Source organism: Megalobrama amblycephala, linkage group LG19 (genome assembly GCF_018812025.1).
Source record: "Megalobrama amblycephala isolate DHTTF-2021 linkage group LG19, ASM1881202v1, whole genome shotgun sequence".
Lineage (NCBI taxonomy): Eukaryota > Metazoa > Chordata > Actinopteri > Cypriniformes > Xenocyprididae > Megalobrama > Megalobrama amblycephala.
Window position 1 is genome coordinate 33,143,086 of NC_063062.1, and position 19,014 is coordinate 33,162,099.

A 19,014-nucleotide genomic window follows, 5' to 3' on the forward strand; every position below is an offset into this window, starting at 1 on the left:
AGACCAGATTTCTAAATTATCCAAGTTGACAGAGTGTGATATAAGATATAAACATGACCTGTAATTTTCTTCTATTAAATTAAGATAAAATAGAGGTATTACTTATTGGATCAAAAACCTGTAAAAAGAATCTCTTAGAATATAATCTGCATCTAGAAGGATGTTCTGTTACTCCATCCTCTACAGTTAAAGACCTGGGTGTTATATTAGACAGCAACTTGTCTTTCGAAAATCATATTTCATATGTTACAAAACAGCCTTCTTCCAAAACATCACCAAGCTATGGGATATGTTACCTGTTTCTGATGCAGAAAAGTTAGTTCATGCATTCATGACCTCTAGACTAGTTGTCCTGCATCCTCAATAAACAAGCTACAATTAGTCCAAAATGCAGCTGCTCGAGATCGTATCGATTACAAAGTCGAAGTGAAGTCCACTATGTTATGGACAGAAGTACGGTAATTATTCTCCATTTGACTTTCTGTTCCTAAAGGTGCGTAGACTTTTTACATCCGCTGTAGTGTGTTTGGTATTTAATAAAACTATTTCTATTCATTAATCTGGTTTTATCTATGCATGGAATTTAATAAGACTTTATAATCTAAAACTACATTTCTGAATCCTTTGTGTTGACCTTGTAAAAATTGCCTTTAAATGGTAGAAATGACAGAATTTCCCTGTGTGAAATTCCCAAAGTGGCACAGTATGTTTATACTTGTCAAACTCTCTTGGTCACAGTATCATCCCATGGGGCGTGACAGAACACTTACTGAGAGCATGTTCTTGAGGCTGATGACCACGCAGGTGTACGCTATGAGACAGTCCCACAGTCTGAGCACATACTGCACTGGCTGCAGCAGTAACGTGCCTCCAAACAGCATGAAGTAGAAACAGGCCATCAGATAACCCAGACAAAAGATGTTAATTCTTGTGGTTCCAGTGATGAAGATGAGACATAAAACCAGCCAGAAAAAATAACTAAACACAAACAGCTTCACCATGTCCAGGTACGACCTGAAGGCACACACATAAAAGCATAACACATCACAACATTGTACATATAACACAACATGTATTTACATTAGCTTTTAGGCTAAAACAAAGCAATAAATGGCATTGCATTTTGCACAAACTGAAAACCTCAATTTTGTTTTCTTCTTCTTTTTGTAATGTTACATGTTGAAAGTTCTAGGTTAAGCTACAAAAGGACAAATGAAAGTCACATTCTAAGCATCAATTCAGTCATTGTGAAACTCCACTGCTTCCATTGGTTACTTGTTTGTCTTTATTCCGCACATTGACAACTGTCATTTACTGTCTGTCTTACATACCCATCCATATTCCTTTAATTTCACCCTGTTTACCCATCTTTGCACCAAATGTATTTTTGCATTTTTACAATGGTGGCTTTTGATTTCTGGGTAAAATAAGGTATGTTATTAACATTACTTGAAAAGAAATTTATATTTTGTTCTACATAAACTGCAGACAGTCAAACATCAAACTTGATAAATACAGACTACAGCTAGTGAAAACACTTACAAATAATTATGAAATAGTTATGATGCAAAAAAAAAAAAAACACAAAAAAAAAAAAACACACAAACAACAACATTTGAATGCATTCCATCTGTCCTCTGAAGTGGAAAATTCCTAGTTCCCAGTAGAAACTTTTAACTGGAATGCCTCCTCAAGTCAGAATAGTGATATGGAAACTCAGGGGAACTGCAACAACCCTGACCTCAAATCCCAATATGGCTGCTCAGTGCATCAACCGTAGTGAAACAGTAATAATATATACTTCATTAGCACTGTGTCTCAAACTCAATGGTGTACACAGTACTATCCAACCTCTATTTGTGGGCATGACTCTTTGGCATTGTCTGTGCAAAATACCGCTATTTATGTGTTTGTATTCAGAAAGAGCAAGCACAACAAAGGTTTGCCTGAACAAGTCCATCTTAGTTTTTTTCGACCTGTGTACTGGAACGTGGTCAACTCGGTGTGTGTAGAGTTTAGAGAAAAGAAGCCACATTTTCAGAAATTGTAAGCAACTGTCAAAAACCGTAACTAATGAGTTATTAAAGGTGCTACAGAGGATGTTTTCGATGACTGAGAAACCAAAGACTGTTACTGAGTTTTTTAAATGAGTGCATGCGTAAGAACAACCCCCCTCCTTCACAGCTCATTTCGAGGGAACGCCTCCCAAAACTCGTGCACGAGTATTGGAACATGAGTGTTTACCACCGGCATTCGCTGTGTCGTGTTAGTGGATTCATTATGTCGGACTCACCGCAGGTAACTCATAATCTGCAGTTGTTACTCCTGACAAAAACATTGCATGTGGCGCCTGTGGACAGTTACTGGAGAGCGCAGCCGCACTCGTCTCTCACAAGGAACATAATGGCAGTGATTGACAAGCCAGAGGGCCAATCGTTTATGCGATGATTGGCTGATGTTTTTAAGGCCCTACCTCATGTGCGGATGATGTATATTGATATTATTCCTTTCAGTGCACCTAATAAATAGTCTTTTATCAGTTAGTAAAGACAGTTTCAAGTAATATTGCAAAAATGTATAAAACAAAACATCCTCTGTAGCACCTTTAACACATACAACAGTTTTATTAAGCTTTTAAAATTGTATTATCTTATACTTTGCTAAGGACCAATTACAGTATACATTGTTTAAAATACATTGTTTTGTTGAGAAAAATGTACACTAATGGAAAACCAACAAATACCGGCAATGAAGGTAGTTGTTGACTGGAGTGTACTGGTTGAGGGCTTGAGGATCCAGATTTCGACTGATCTCCACATTCTCTCCTGCCAGGAGTCTCACGCAAGCCTGATTTTCATCCTCAAAGACCTGCCACTGCAGAGACGCTACCAACAACAGCATGCAGTCATCTGATCGAAAAGAAATGAGAAAATTAGAGTGATACACACATTTCTCTTGGAAGAAAAGCTTATTAAATGAGGTGTGATGAAGTTAATCACAAAGGATGAAGGTGGCGTTGGGTCTCATGGCGTAGTCTGGTAGATACAGCCACTTTATCAGATTAGAGCTCAAAGCCGGAGATGACTTCCTCCAGAGATAATCTAGCAGAGAGTGGAAGTGTTTCATTAGGACACATGCTTTTTGGAAATTGTGCTTTATAAAAAAATTACTTTTGATTCTAGAATGATCCTGGCCCTATTCTTGTATGTTCTCATGATTTCACTCATCAGCTAATTAATAGAGACATTTTTTATCATTAAATCTAATTTTCTCTATATTGTTCTACCACTGGGGTTGCACAAGCCGGTGCTCTCTCAGTGTCAGTCCCAAGCTCAGATTAAATGGGGAGAGTTGTGTCAGGAAGGGCATCAGGTGTAAAACCTGTGCCAAATGAAATGCTGAACATAAACCAGATTTCCATACCAGATCAGTCGAGGCACAGGTTACCAACGACCGCCACCAGAACTGTTGACCAGCAAGGTGCCAGTGGAAACTATGCTACTGTTGGACAAAGGAGAAAGGAGGAGGAGAAGAAGAGGAAGAAGGCATGTCAAGAGACAGCGGAAAAAGGAAGGCTAAGAATGTAGAGGTAAGAGTCTGAAAGACGTTATGGAAAGAGGAATGGTGTAGGGGTAACCCTGTAGGAAGAGTATGTTAAGAGTGTATTGGAGAGGAAGTGTCTGGCAGAATAATGCATTTAGAGCTGGAAATTAAAGGGGTGATGATAAATGTCACCAGTGGATATGGAATGTGAGATGAAGAAGAAAGAAGAAGTCTCCTGGTCAGCAAGTGGCGCCTCTCGCCAGACAACTGCTGAACACTACCACTCATTAAGCTTCATGTGTGACACCTGTGTTTTGCCCTGTATAAGTGGGTTTTTTGCCATGCCTTTTTGTTCAGTTTTGAGACTTTGTTACCTGTTGCCTGCTGAAAAGCTAAGTCTGTTTCATTCTTTGTTTTTGGACCCTCAAATCTATTTTATTTTTCTCTGTCTTGGGAAGTTTGACTTCTTTGTTTTGTTTGTCTTTTTTTTATTATCTTTTGTTGAATACCTACAACTCTATGCTGTTGTTACCTCTGCTCTTGGATTCACTATTGGGGAGTCAGCTCAGTCAGTAAATTAATTGACTTTGAACACAAGAGACCCAGGTTCAATCCCCATCTTGACCAGACCCATTACATATGGTTTATGCCAGAGTATCCAAAGTTTGCTTTGGCAGTGCTGATGACAAAGTATAGAGAAGGCCAGAAAGAGTTGCATTATGTGTTTGTAGACATAGAGAAAGTTAATGACAGGGTGCCAAGAGAAGAATTGTGGTATCGAATAAGCAATTCACGAGTGGCAGAAAAGTACAGCATGTATGAGGGCAGTGAGAGGTGTGCAGTAGGAATTACAGACTGCATCAAGGATCTGCCTTTTCCTGGTTGCAAAGGTGATGGAAAGGATGACAGATGAGATCACGAAGAGTGATGTTCAAAGATGACATTGTGATCTGTAGTGAGAGTATAGAACAGACTGAAACAAGTTCATAGAGGCGGAGTTACACACTGAAGAGAAGGGCAATGAAAGTCAAGAGCAAGACAGAGTACATGATTCATAACACCCTTAGCCAAAGGTTATTCATCAGATTGGTAAATAGTAAGTCACGTCTTCTCATGTGTCTTTTTGTCTGTTTCTCAGTTACACATTTAACACATCTGACACTTTTAGCAGTAAGAAAAATTAAAAACTAGCTAAATTATGGAAGGAACTAGTTAATATAAGCTGATGTTTGTGTTACATGAGCAACCTTGCTGGGTTAAATCCGTAACCCAACCTAATGTTTTTGTTGTGAAACAGCTATTTATACCGTTATACTGTACATTTGTTTGTGTGTAAATTTAACTCCCTGAACATTAAATTCCTCAGCAACAGACCTGCAAATATATGTATTCCTTTTTTACGAGTCTACTTTGCAGTAGTAATGTTGAGTAACTGACCAATGCAGAGTGCTGGTGGAAGGCCAATGCACAGCAGGTACTGCAGCACCATGAAACTTGCGATGAAGCAGCAGTATTTTGGCCACACTTCTCCTATGGCCTTCCTACGACGACGCGCCAGAACAGCCATTAGAGCAAAAGAGTGCAGAAGCGCACAGATATCCATCCGTTGGCCAATGACATTTACTGCTACCACAAAACAAACCTGATACATAAAATAAAGTGGAAAATGTAGTAGATGTATTTCAAAGATGATGCTAGTTTGAAGCCCCATCAGCATCTGATTTGCATTCTCAGCAAAAGCTGGAGCGTAAAATACTGAATGATTATTTTGCTATAAAATTTGAATTCAAAATAGTTATTGATATTGAATCTGTCAAGTTTAAATCAACAGGATTTCGTGGGACTTTTTTTTTCCAGATTTTTGCAGCCTAAAATGTGGTGGCTTATCTCAAAATTTGTGGAATATTTGCACCATTCAAAAATATACAGTGGGTATGGAAAGTATTCAGACCCCCTTAAATTTTTCACTCTTTGTTATATTGCAGCCATTTGCTAAAATCATTTAAGTTCATTTTTTTTAACTCAGGTGCTGTCCATTTCTTCTGATCATCTTTGAAATGGTTCTACACCTTCATTTGAGTCCATCTGTGTTTGATTATACTGATTGGACTTGATTAGGAAAGCCACACACCTGTCTATATAAGACCTTACAGCTCACAGTGCATGTCAGAGCAAATGAGAATCATGAGGTCAAAAGAACTGCCTGAAGAGCTCAGAGACAATTGTGGCAAGGCACAGATCTGGCCAAGATTACAAAAAAATTTCTGCTGCACTTAAGGTTCCTAAGAGCACAGTGGCCTCCATAATCCTTAAATGGAAGATGTTTGGGATGACCAGAACCCTTCCTAGAGCTGGCTGTCCGGCCAAACTGAGCTATCGGGGGAGAAGAGCCTTCATGAGAGAGGTAAAGAAGAACCCAAAGATCACTGTGGCTGAGCTCCAGAGATGCAGTCGGGAGATGGGAGAAAGTTGTAGAAAGTCAACCATCACTGCAGCCCTCCACCAGTCATGGCTTTATGGCAGAGTGGCCCGACGGAAGCCTCTCCTCAGTGCAAGACACATGAAAGCCCGCATGGAGTTTGCCAAGATGGTGAGAAATAAGATTCTCTGGTCTGATGAGACCAAGATAGAACTTTTTGGCCTTAATTCTAAGCGGTGTGTGGGGAGAAAACCAGGCACTGCTCATCACCTGTCCAATACAGTCCCAACAGTGAAGCATGGTGGTGGCAGCATCATGCTGTGGGGGTGTTTTTCAGCTGCAGGGACAGGACGACTGGTTGCAATCGAGGGAAAGATGAATGCGGCCAAGTACAGGGATATCCTGGACGAAAACCTTCTCCAGAGTGCTCAGGACCTTAGACTGGGCCGAAGGTTTACCTTCCAACAAGACAATGACCCTAAGCACACAGCTAAAATAACGAAGGAGTGACTTCACAACAACTCCGTGACTGTTCTTGAATGGCCCAGCCAGAGCCCTGACTTAAACCCAATTGAGCATCTCTGGAGAGACCTAAAAATGGCTGTCCACCAACGTTTACCATCCAACCTGACAGAACTGGAGAGGATCTGCAAGGAGGAATGGCAGAGGATCCCCAAATCCAGGTGTGAAAAACTTATTGCATCTTTCCCAAAAAGACTCATGGCTGTATTAGATCAAAAGGGTGCTTCTACTAAATACTGAGCAAAGGGTCTGAATACTTAGGACCATGTGATACTTCAGTTTTTCTTTTTTAATAAATCTGCAACAATGTCAACAATTCTGTATTTTTCTGTCAATATGGGGCTTTGTGTACATTAATGAGGAAAAAAATGAACTTAAATGATTTAGAAAATGGCTGCAATATAACAAAGAGTGAATAATTTAAGGGGGTCTGAATACTTTCCGTACCCACTGTACCACAGACAACATTCTTTTAACATTTTTATTACGTTTCTCACTTCAAGAAACATTGGGCTCTGTAATTAATAAAAAAAGAACACTGACAAGAAACTTAAGTGTTGTCCTCTTAACTCTATAAATATTACTGTATCATATTTAATGCATTTACATGGCTAATAAAAAGCTAGTAGATTTTTAATATAACAAAAAGAACTTTTGAATAGAAAAGAATACACAAAATGTATAAAGTGTATAAAGGTTAGGTTTAGGGGCAAGGATATGGTTAAAACTAAATTTTCAGACAGGAATATTGTTCCAGGATCAACTAAATATGTTCACCCAGGAAGGCGTCTAACTCTGCAAAATCAAGACGTGCTTATTTCTAATAGAATGTTTGAATTGAACAATAATGAGCAGACACTAAGATAATGCAAAAACTAATTTCAACATGAAAAGACATTACATGGCTCGAACGTAATTATTATGTAATATATGCTATGTACAAGTATTGTATACTAACTTTACGTACCTCCAAACCAAATTTGTAGAAGAAATAGTTAGCAAAATATTTTAGGGAGGGCAGAATGCCTTGGTCCAGATAATGATGCGTCACACCCTGAAATATGGTGCTGCTGTATGATGCTTTAAGGCCATTTTGAAGACGGTGATGCAACTGGTGGCGATGGACAGTCACATCAAACACAAGGAGGCCTAAAATTAACAGGTGATTCTATTGGAATCACCAATGAATAAAAACATTATTCTTCTGTGTGCATATATAGATAATTCAGTTGAAGTCAACAATAAGCACCATTCATAACCAATTTAAATTCTGTATTTAAATAACATATTGCTGATATTTAGATGAGCAATATAAATCTTTTTATTATTCAATAAAAGAAAAAAGGAATGTAATTCATTATTATTTAAAAAATGTTAGCAGAATACCCAGAGACAGGGCAGGATGCGATCCTCACACTTCCTCAGTCCGCCGACCCACATCGCTGGATCTACTGGTGCCACATACAGAACTGAGTTCCTCAATAGCTCTTCTGTGTTACCAGCAGTCCAACTCTCATTAGATGATGACAGGCCCTTTGGAAAAGTTGGACTGTTAAAGAATTTGGACATAAAAATTTGGACATTTAAAAGGACAAAAAATTGTATGGATCACATATTTAACTTTTGGCAACATTAGGAATATGAATAGTTACTGTGTGCATGAAAAATGATCTGTCTATCCCTAACAATGCCAGTCAAATAGCCAGAAATGAATACTGGGCATTCTCTATAAAGAAAATGTTGTACATTTTAATATTAAATGCATCAATCTTTGCACTTTAAAGGCTAAATTGAGCTCCAATCACTCTTCATTGACCATTTTTAGAAAAATACTGTCTTTGCATTGACTTGTACCTGGACTTTTAAAGGTCTCAATCCTCTTTTTAGTTGTGATGGTGCCTTCAGGTTTAGCTTTTTCTTCACCACGACGGTCTAGTACATGACCGCATTACTTCTGCCGCCGCACCTATAAACCTGTCTATATCATGCTCTGACCTACCCACACCTGTGAACAAGACCCAGAGGTACTTAAACTCCTTTACTTAAGGAAGCAACTCACTCTCATACCCAAAGCAGGAAATCCACCTTTTCCAGCTGAGAACTATGACCTTGGATTTGGAGGTGCAGAAGATGACAGCCTGATAAAGCCACAGGACAACATCATCTGCAAAATGCAGAGATACCACCCAAAGATCCCCTGTACCCTATCCTCCTGAAGCGCCCCCCACAAGCGATCCCGGGAACATGGTCATAAACCTTCTCCAAATCCACAAAACACATGTAGATTGGATAAGCAAACTCTCATGCCCCCTTTGAAGTTCTTGTCAGGGTAAAAAGCTGATCCACTTTTCCACGTCCGTGACAAAACCTGCATTGTTATTCCTCCAAACAAGTTTCGACAATTGAACAGATTCTCTTTTCCAGCACTCTTGCATTGACTTTCCCATGCAAGCTGAGGAGTGTGATTCCTCCATAATTGGAGCATACCCTCTGGCCCCCCCTTTTTTTTTTTTTTTTTTTTTTTAAAAATGAAACCACCACATCCACATCTGCCAATTGCCAGGCAATGTCCTGGATTCCCATGTGATGTTGAACAGGCGTGTCAACCAAGACAGCCTGACTACATCCAGGGCCTTCAGCATCTCAGCATCCCCCAGCGCCTTGCCAATTCTGAGCTTTTTAACTACCTCAGAGACTTCTGCCAGGAAAATCGGCCAGGGTTCCCCTGAGTCTTCCAACCCTGCCTCAACTTGTGAAGGCATGTCCTCTGGGTTCAGAAGATCCTCAAAGTGTTGCTTCCATCTCCAGACTACATCACCAGGTGAGGTCATCAAGTCCCCGTCCTGACTTACCACAGCCTGAATCAACCCATGCTTTTCCCACCTAAGCCATTTGATGGTTTTCTAGAACCTCTTTGAAGCTCATCTAAAGTCCTTCTCCATGGCTTCCCCGATCTCCCCCCATACCTGAGTGCTTTCCTCACAATACAGTTTAACCAAATCCAAAAGGCCTCCTTCCGCTTGACGGGCTCCCTCACACCCAGTGTCCACCAGCATGTCCTTGGGTTGCTGCTGTAGTGGCCTAAGGTAGTCTGGTACCAAGTACACTTATGAATCACTTTATGTTCAAACATGGTGTTCGCTATGGCCAATTCAAGACAAACACAGAAGTCCAATAACAGAACACCACTTGGGTTAAGATCAGGGAGGCCGTTCCTCCCAATCAACCCATTCTAGGTTTCTCCATCATCCCCAACATAAGTGTTTAAGTTACCCAGCAGAACTATGTAGTCTCCAGGTGTTAAACATGGAAGCTTGTGTGTGCGTCAAACAAACCTCATTGACATGCACAAGTTTCTGTGGTAACCAAGTGCATATGTATGCGTGTAAAGCCGAATTTAAATATCACCATTTTTTTTTTGATTTTCGGTTCATCATGAAACTGTAGCAAGACAGAATAGACTATGGTGGGCCGCTACGGTCTAAGAAATGAATAGGAAACACTGCGTGTGTGTGCATGTATATAAGAATAGCTGGTGCATTAGTAATATAATAGTAAAATTTTGTTCCTAATGCAGCATTCACATAATTAATACTTACAGCAGTGCAGTTTGAAGAATACTCGGAAGGTTTGATACTTTTTAGCTGGTACATCATTTTACACACAACCATCACACAGGCCCAAACAGAAGATACATTGAAGGCCAAAGGCCTCAGTTTTGGATATGGCAGAGCAAATGTCCACAACACCAAAAACACAAAGTTCATCAGCGATACCTGAAATACACATAGCATGTAAGAGTGTGTGTAACAGCATTTAGGTGCTAGTCAAAGTTGACTGACATGTCCAGCTAATCTAACGTGAGGTTTGTGTAGGATGTACACTGGTTTATGTCTTACCTCCTGCACGCAAACCCAGATGATGCCTGTTGAGACTACTTTGAAGCTGTGAAGCTCCAGTATTCTCCAGCACAGCTCCTGACATCTCCATAACAACAGAACAGCACGCAGGATCAACTCATGCACCCTGTCCACCACCACCAACCACTGGTTCACTGCATCCACTACAATACATGCACACATTCTGCTTATTTCAATATACTGCATTACATAATTTTTTCTTGTACCTGTCTTGTGGATTTTTCCCTCTGCTTGTTCAGTTTACTTAATTTCATTACACCCAATTAATACACAAATTAATTTCATTACTCCTAATCCTTTTCAGTGTGCAATTTTTTTTTCTTTAGACAACTAAAACTGGATAGAGGATTTCATAGGACTGGATCAGGAGAAATTTATATAAGTATTATTTTATGTGTTTTTGTGTAAATGGAAAGACTTTTAATGCTTAATGTTCAGTTATGTTTGCATTTTTGTTGTTACCATTGTGCTGAAGGTTGACGACTGTGGTGTATAGAGTTTTATTCAGTGAGCAATGTACTAATGTCAGTTCTCTGACAGATATCTTCACATTTGCAAATTTGCATTCCATACATTACATAAATAAAGTTAAAGTTTATGTGCTATTGTTGACTAGTAGCTTATATGTGCTAATGTTAGTCTGTAGCAGTTACTTTGTAAATCTAATGTTATTGTCAGATTTATATTCTGTTCTATGGACTTTTATTTTGTATTACCATGTTTTCCTGCATTTCTGTTCCTGTTTCCTTTGTTCCCACTAGATCCCTGCGCAGGACAGATTTTTCAGTCCTGCTCCTGCAAAAATATGTTACCTTCTCCCGCTCCCACCAGCATCATTCATGTTTTGCAAAATCATGCAAAAGCCTGCAGGTAAAAGTTTACCAATTTTTTCAGTGCATCAATGAAAATAATTTCAAGTTACGTGTCGCCTAGCCACAGTTCACACATCCCAGCATAAATGCTCCCAGAAAGCAAAGGCTACTGAATGCGTGATTTGGCATGGCAGAAAGTCTGCAAAGAGCGTTCCCTTTTATAATCACAAAAAAGCTGTTACTCATTTTAGGTAATCGCACTCTGATAAAGTTCCATTATAATCAGAAGCTGTTAACACTGCAGAATAAATTATTTATTTACATTGTTTCTACACTTCATTTGTGATAATGAGAGGATTCGCAAGCATTCAGAACTTAGAACTGAACAAAAACGCCTGCATTTTGACCAGTGAGTGGACTCTAACTTAAACACATCTGATTGGCCACTGCGTTCAAGAAATCAACAGATATGCTTGGGATTGGCTTCAATGCTGCAAAAACATGTTATAAAAAGAAACCTTTGATGCTCTCCAGAGCACAAACACAGATACGCACTGAATCTCTTGCCAAATCTGTTTCGCCAATAAGCTATTATTACGGAGGAAACTGATCCCTCTAAAAGCAATCACAAGCAACAGCAGGCAGGGGAAAGCTAAGCCTTGCCCAGCTTTACAAACACTCTGCCTATGCTTGCGCCTGTAATTCTTTTTATTTTATTTTAGTTGTTCTTGTTGCTTTTGTGCAATAGATGAATAATATTTTTTCTTTTTTGTCGTCATAGTTACTGATTTGGTTTCCCTTGTTATTGATTCCTTTCACCTGTGTCTCATGTAATTTCCTTTCTTAGCACTGTGTATTAATGCTGCCTTCCTGTGCTATCGGAAATTCGCCGTGATTACGATTCAAGTGCTTTGTTGTTGGAAAGAGCAGGAATCATGCAGGACACCGGGTTTACTCTTGCCTATTTATTGGCAAAATCTTATTATAAACAAAATAACATTTAACATCCCAATTACTGACAACCATATACACATTCACTAAAGTTCATGACCTGCCCAACTCGGGAACTTGGGTATGAAAATTATTCCAGAGCTTCTCAGTGGACTTGAGAATGCGTTTATTTCTCCTATTTACGATAATTCTGATAGCATGTGAAGGCAGTTTTAGTCGCTCCTGGTGGGTTCTAGTTTGCATTTTGTATGGCTAGTGGTTTTCTTGTTTCTACTATTTATTCTCCAGCAATCTCCTGTAAGTTTAATTTGTGTGTGTGTGTGTTTTAAATAAAGACTATTTTGGTTTTACACTCCCAGTCTTCTTTGTGCATAGCTTTACTTCAATAATGTTTCTGTTAAAAAAGAACTTCAATTAGTTCAATTTGATTCGCAAAACATCATTTGTTTGAATGCACATTTGTTTGAATTATACTCTCTACAAAATTTTCCACACTAATTGTGCTCATCGAACACATTATTTGAGTGTTGTTGGAGGGAAAAAATGCAGAAGATTTCCAGTAAATGATAGCTTTCTCAGACAGAATGTGTTGCATGGATTACATGTGTGGTTATTTTTTAACCAAATTGTTCAGGTAGGAATTGTACTTACCATCATCATCTAATTCTATTTCTTGATGTTTGTCCAAGGAGGAAGATGAAATATTCATTTGATCACCAGATTTTCCACGGAGCTGCCCTTCCTTCAGCCTTTAATGGAGAAAAGAACACACTATACTAAAGACAGAATCATGTATACCTCTCTGGTGAAATGAGTTGTGATTTTGAAACAATGCAGTTCAATTACAAGCAGTTGCTTGATTTATTCATATGGGAACAGAAAATGTGGTACAGCGCCACTTGGCATTTTCTAACCCCATTTACTGTTGTTAAAAGAGAAAGTGCACCTGGGTCAAAATGTTTTTGGAAAAACAATACATTCTGGAAGGTGAAGGGGGAGATAGTAACATAAAGCAACCTGTAATGTGCTGCAAGTGTCTTTAAAGCACTGTCAGTTTCTGTGACTTGAATAGCTCTCTAATAAACTCTCACTTGAAGTCCTGCAAACCTGAAAGAAGCTCACTCACCATTTTTTGAGTTTCTCAGTGTTTTTCTTTATCCTGCAGTAAATAAAAAACAAAGTCAGAGTTTGTAGTTCTTATAACACTCAACATATGAGGGTGCTTTGGAGAGGAAGGATGAGGAATAACTTTATGAGCAATCATTTTTAATGAAGTAAAAAAAGAACAATTTAAAGCTGCTGCAAGAGGTGAAATACTCACATATCAAAAATCCCCCTCAGTGTTTCCTTCAGATCTTCTTCTCTGAAATTATATATCAATATCATAAGATATAATTTTATTTCAAAGAATGTATCATTGATAGAAGTGTCTTGATTTTGTCTTACTGCACTGGCAGTTTCAACAAGTGGAAAAAATCAGCAGTACAAGACAGTGCCAATGCAGTAATGCAAAATACACTAAAATTAAAGATACATATACACATTTTTTTCCCAAAGACTAGTCTTCAAATCTTGGGCAATGTTGCTTCAAGTAAATTCATTTTGTTTTATTTGGAAAATTGTAAAACTATTTCCTAAGAATACAGTTTTTCAGTGTAAAAGGCAGGTGAATGAGCATTAGACACAAGAGGCTGTTTGTTCAGTTCAGTGCTGATGCAACTGGTTGACAGGAAAATGAAGATAAAATTAAAAGAAATATTTGAATGGAAGCTATGGAGTATGCAGGGGTCTGTGTGGAGTTTTTATTCTGATGGTGTTAGATTTTTATTCTGATGCTGGTATATATATATATATATATATATATATATATATATATATATATAAAATCAGAATATAAATTCCACACAAACTTTATTTATTGAGTTCTAATTACTTTGAGTCCAAAAGACAAATGTGCAATGTGTGTCTGCGTATTTTGACACACCTGTTTGTTCTGTTCTTTGTCGAAACTGTCTGAAGATCAGTTAAAGAGAGGAAGTCACAGTTGAAATAATGCAGCTGAAGAATGCAGGCCAGAAGGAAGAAGGCTGGCCGTAAGATTCGTGCAAATAGTTCAACGGTGTCAAACTGTTCCAGCCCAAGGTCTCGCAACCTGACAGAGCGAACACACAGATTTCATGTCTCATAATCATATGTACATGCTATCAATAAACTAATTTATGAACATTAACAGGGCTTTGGGGCAAAAATGCCACCAAAAATGAATAAGAAATTATCTTCATAGCAGTACTTACCTTTCCTCTGTTATGCCTAAAATCTGTTGGAACAGTTTACAGACACTTTTAAACTGATACACGTAGATCAGGATCAAAACTAGCATTGAATATCCAACCACAACCACCCAGAAATACTTCAATTGACTTCTCCATACTTGATAATGCACCTGGACAAAACAGTTACATCAATTTTCAAGTTAAACATAATTCACAACCCATTTTACTTAGGTAATGTGACATTTCCATAATTAAATTCAATGAGAGAACAAAACTAACCAACAAAAAATATGTAGGGACTTTATTTTATGCATCTGGAAATGATTGGATGGTGAAAAGTGAGCATTCCATTTTCAAAATGTGAAAATTCCAGTCAAATTTGAAAGTGAGTTTGCTCGTTAGAATGGCCAAGGCTGGGTTTCCCAATAATGATGTATCTTAGCTAGTAAGAGCACTCTCTATGTGCAAGGTTATGAACAAAAAATGCACTTAACATGAACACACGCTAGTTAAGAGTTTCTGTCCATTTGTGACGTGCTGAAATATAATCTTATATGGAACAGTATCCTGAATGTTTCACCTAATAACCGTCATCTGATGTGGATTAGCAATCAAGACATGCCTATATAAAGCAACTACCTACAGGCTGAGGCACTGACAAAATGGCTGAAAAAAAAAAAAAAAGATACCTTTCAAAAAGATGAAACAGATGTCCTTCTAGAGGAGGTGGAGCAGAATAAAGATGTTATTTTCACCAGATTTAAAGGACACCATAAAAATAAGGAGAAACAAAAAAACATCTGGGAGGACATTGGTACCAAATTAACAGCAACCAGGGTGGTTAAAAGATCAGGCAAGGAGGTCCACAAGAAGGATTTTGCAAGTCTGGCAGAACGGAAGAGGGCACTGCAGAGGACTCCAATTAATAAAACAGGTGGTGTGATCAATGAGTCCCCCCCCCTTCACACAGCAGAGGAAGAGAAGGCCTTGTCAATACTTGCCACAATACTTGGTATTGACATCCATGGAGGAGTAGGGGTAACTCAACCTGAGCCTGAGCCTGAGCCAGGTCCTTCATGTTCAGAGGAACTATCAGTTTCACCTGCCATCTCCCAGCACCTATCATCTCCTAGTCCTCCAAACAACCCTCCCAGGCCTCAGCCTTCATCTTCAATTGTCCAGACTGCAGACACAACACCTCAGCAGTTTGATAATGTGTGAACTTGTAGTCAGGACTTATTTCAGCTGGAGAGGGAGATACTAGATATCTTGAAAGACATTAGAGAATGCCTTAAAGAAGCCAATGAGAGGGATGACAATTTTCAACAGCAGCTAATTGAGCTCAAGAAGGCCAAGCTGGCCTTAGAAGAGAGGAGACTTGCACTAGAGGAGATGAAGTTTGCAAGGCTGTGCCAATTATCTTGCCAGAAGAGTCAGGTAATGTGATTATTGTTCAGTGGGAATTGATTAAGTTTCTGTCATTTCTTGTGCAATGTGAAATGTTTTCTATTTGTAGTTATGAGTCATTCCAATGTACAATGTCTTTTGCAGGTCCTAGGGATCTGAATAACCCAAAGTAATACAACTCAGAGAAAGACAAAGACAGAGATGATCACAAAGTAGATTGGTGACTTTAAATGCCATCATCAGACAGCATCAAAACCCTGGGATATCCTTGATGGCATGGCTATAATTGGGAGATATTGTCTGCCAAGGGGACAAATAGCCCAACTGATGAATAGCATTGGACCTCTGCTGATGTGTGCCACCAGGAGAAAATTTGCCTTGTCCCCTGAAGTCCAACTCTTAGCCACCTTGAGATTTTATGCAACAGGCAGTTTTCTCCAGGTACTTGGTGATGGGCTTGGACTAAGTAAGGCATCAGTGTCAAGAGCAGTTCAAGCGGTCCCCAATGCATTACTTCCACTTGCTGCGGAACACATTAAATTTCCAGCATCAAGACAGGACATCACAGAAATACAACAGTATTTTTTTAACGTATCATCACATCCCACAGGTCATCGGAGTGATCCATGGTACCTTGATCCCGATCCTTACACTTCTATGGAGGCTGCTTGGGGACAGTGGTTACCCACTGAGGCAATATCTCTTCACCCCTGAGGCTAATCCTATGAATAACAGGGACACTGATTTCAACGAAGCACACCGTGTAGCACGTAGTATTGTGGAACACACAATAGGGAGGTGGAAGCTGTGCTTTCAGGCTATTCACCAGTCCAGCAGTGGTCTTCTCTTTTCTCCACAAAAGTGCTGTGCAGTAATAATAGTAACGGCTATGTTGCACAACATTGAGGTGCAGATGAGAGTGCCCTTACTTAACAGGGAGGAAGATGAAGAGGTGGTGGAGGAGGAGGAGGAGATGGCATGGGACCACATGATGGCCAACCAAAAAATGCCCAATACATGGCTGGTTTTTGTGCACATCAGCAAGTCACTGACAGATTTTTATGAGTTTATCCCTATTTTTCCCAGTCTTTCCAACATTACTTCTTTTATTCATATTTTGTTCAGTCATTTCATTTAGATGTGTATTTATAATTTTTTTTAATATTCAACTTAAAATCGTTATGTTAAGCGAAGCGATGCATTTGTGTACAAAAAAATATCCATATTTAACAAGTTATGAAGTAATCTAGCTTCTGCAAGACCGCCTTCCATATCCTACTTACGAAGAAAGTGTAAAACTCTTGCAGTTCAAAAAGCTTACGTCCTACGCCTTCTGTATTAAACTTATGGAAAAAGTGTAACTGATGCAACACCAGTTTACACTTTCTTTGTAACTTGAATACTGAAGGTGGTCTGGCAGAAGCTAGATATTTTACTTCCTAACTTGTTAAAAATTGATATTTTTCTTACACAAACACATCGATTCGCTTCAGAAGGCCTTTATTAACCCCCCAGAGCCATGTAGAGTATGTTTATGTATATATATTATGTAGACTATAGGGGTGTGACGAGACGGGTATCTCACGAGACGAGACGAGACTCGAGACTGAGTTCACGAGACGAGACGAGACAAGATTTTTACACACTATTTTTAAGAAATCCTCAATGGTGAAATACATGACTAGAAAAAAATATTCTGCAGGTGTATTTGAAATGTTTTAACTAATCATCTTGTAATGAATGTCATTTCAGTTCTACTTTCTGAGTATGAATTATCATATGCAGTAAAAGACAACAATACTCAAGTATTGTAAAAGGTTTTCCACTAACTCAACTGACTGACTTCTCTCCTGTATGATTTCAGTCTCTTCAGATCTTACTGTACATGATTTATGAGCTTCTACAACTTTTGACCTCCTAACTGAACTCCTTTCCACAAACTGATCATAGAAATAAAAACAGTATAAATAAAAATGTTAACACTTTACAATAAGGTCTCATTTTTTAACATTAATGTATTAACCAACATCAACTAACAATGAGCAATATATTTGCTACAGTATTTATTAATCTTTGTTTATGTTAGTTAATAAAAATAGTCATTCATTGTTAGTTCATAGTTTACAGTGCATTAACTTATGTTAACAACTGAAACCTTATTGTTTGTGCTTAATAAGATTAAGAGAAAACTGTTATTCGTTTTCATGGTAACACTTTACATTAAGTGCAACCATAATCGCACTCTCTCAATATTCAAAGTGCAAATAAGACCAACTTTTTCTTTGATAGAGAGCTAAGAGATGGTTACAACTACACTGCCCAGCCTAAGATAGCTTTCATATTGAGAGATATTTGCATTCATCAGGGAGCCGCTTTCAAAATGCGGGGTATTGAAATCGCGTTTGAATGCGCGCTCGCGTTTACTTTCACTTTCAGCGATCGCGCGTAACTCTGTAAATAAAATAGTGATCTTTTAGTGAAGATCACTTGTGTGGTCAAAGTGCAAAAATGCACATATCCCTAGCCTGGATGCGGAGTATATTTGTAGTCAAATGGGGTTCCACAACATTTGTTCATGGGGTCCATGTGCTAATATGTTCATCTGGTCTTTAGCTGGTCTTTAGCATATGTTTCATCTGGTCTTAAAAATAGATAAATACAACCTCAGATTAACTATTTAACAAAAATACAGGAAAAAAATGGAGAAGCCATGTTTGAAAAACTAAGTACACTCTATGATTCAATAGCTTGTAGAACCAGCTTTAGAAGCAATAACTTGAATTAATCATTGTCTTTATGATTTTATCAGTCTCTTACATCGTTATGGAGGAATTTTGGCCCACTATTCTTCACAACGTTGCTTCAGTTCATTGAGCCGTGCTGCCATGTTCTTTTTAGAGAGAAGAGGTTTTCTCCTGGCAACCCTTCCAAACATGCTATACTTGTCCAGTCTTTTTCTAATTGAACTGCCATGAACTTTAAAATTTAACATGCTAACTGAGGCCTGTAGAGTCTGAGATATAGCTCTTGGGTGTTTTGCGATTTTCTCAGAGCATTCCACGGTCTGACCTTGGGGTGAATTTGCTGGGACGTCCACTCCTGGAAAGATTGGCAATTGTCTTGAATGTCTTCCACTTGTGAAAAACTTTCTCACTGTAGAATGGTGG

General features: G+C 38.7%; 1 protein-coding gene across 1 annotated transcript in view; it reads right to left on the reverse strand.

The window, feature by feature from the left end:
* LOC125253933 (piezo-type mechanosensitive ion channel component 2-like) overlaps nucleotides 1–19,014 on the reverse strand; it is an 80,355-nt gene that overhangs the window by 8,141 nt on the left and 53,200 nt on the right. Inside the window, exons 15-27 of the mRNA XM_048168191.1 lie at nucleotides 14,462–14,610; nucleotides 14,152–14,319; nucleotides 13,489–13,530; nucleotides 13,294–13,326; nucleotides 12,819–12,916; nucleotides 10,384–10,547; nucleotides 10,084–10,260; nucleotides 7,871–8,017; nucleotides 7,452–7,652; nucleotides 4,981–5,185; nucleotides 3,000–3,101; nucleotides 2,744–2,909; nucleotides 771–1,014 (exon numbers count right to left, since the gene is read on the reverse strand). Of these exons, the coding sequence (XP_048024148.1) occupies nucleotides 771–1,014; nucleotides 2,744–2,909; nucleotides 3,000–3,101; nucleotides 4,981–5,185; nucleotides 7,452–7,652; nucleotides 7,871–8,017; nucleotides 10,084–10,260; nucleotides 10,384–10,547; nucleotides 12,819–12,916; nucleotides 13,294–13,326; nucleotides 13,489–13,530; nucleotides 14,152–14,319; nucleotides 14,462–14,610 (1,896 nt within the window). The remainder of the gene's footprint in view (nucleotides 1–770; nucleotides 1,015–2,743; nucleotides 2,910–2,999; nucleotides 3,102–4,980; nucleotides 5,186–7,451; nucleotides 7,653–7,870; nucleotides 8,018–10,083; nucleotides 10,261–10,383; nucleotides 10,548–12,818; nucleotides 12,917–13,293; nucleotides 13,327–13,488; nucleotides 13,531–14,151; nucleotides 14,320–14,461; nucleotides 14,611–19,014) is intronic.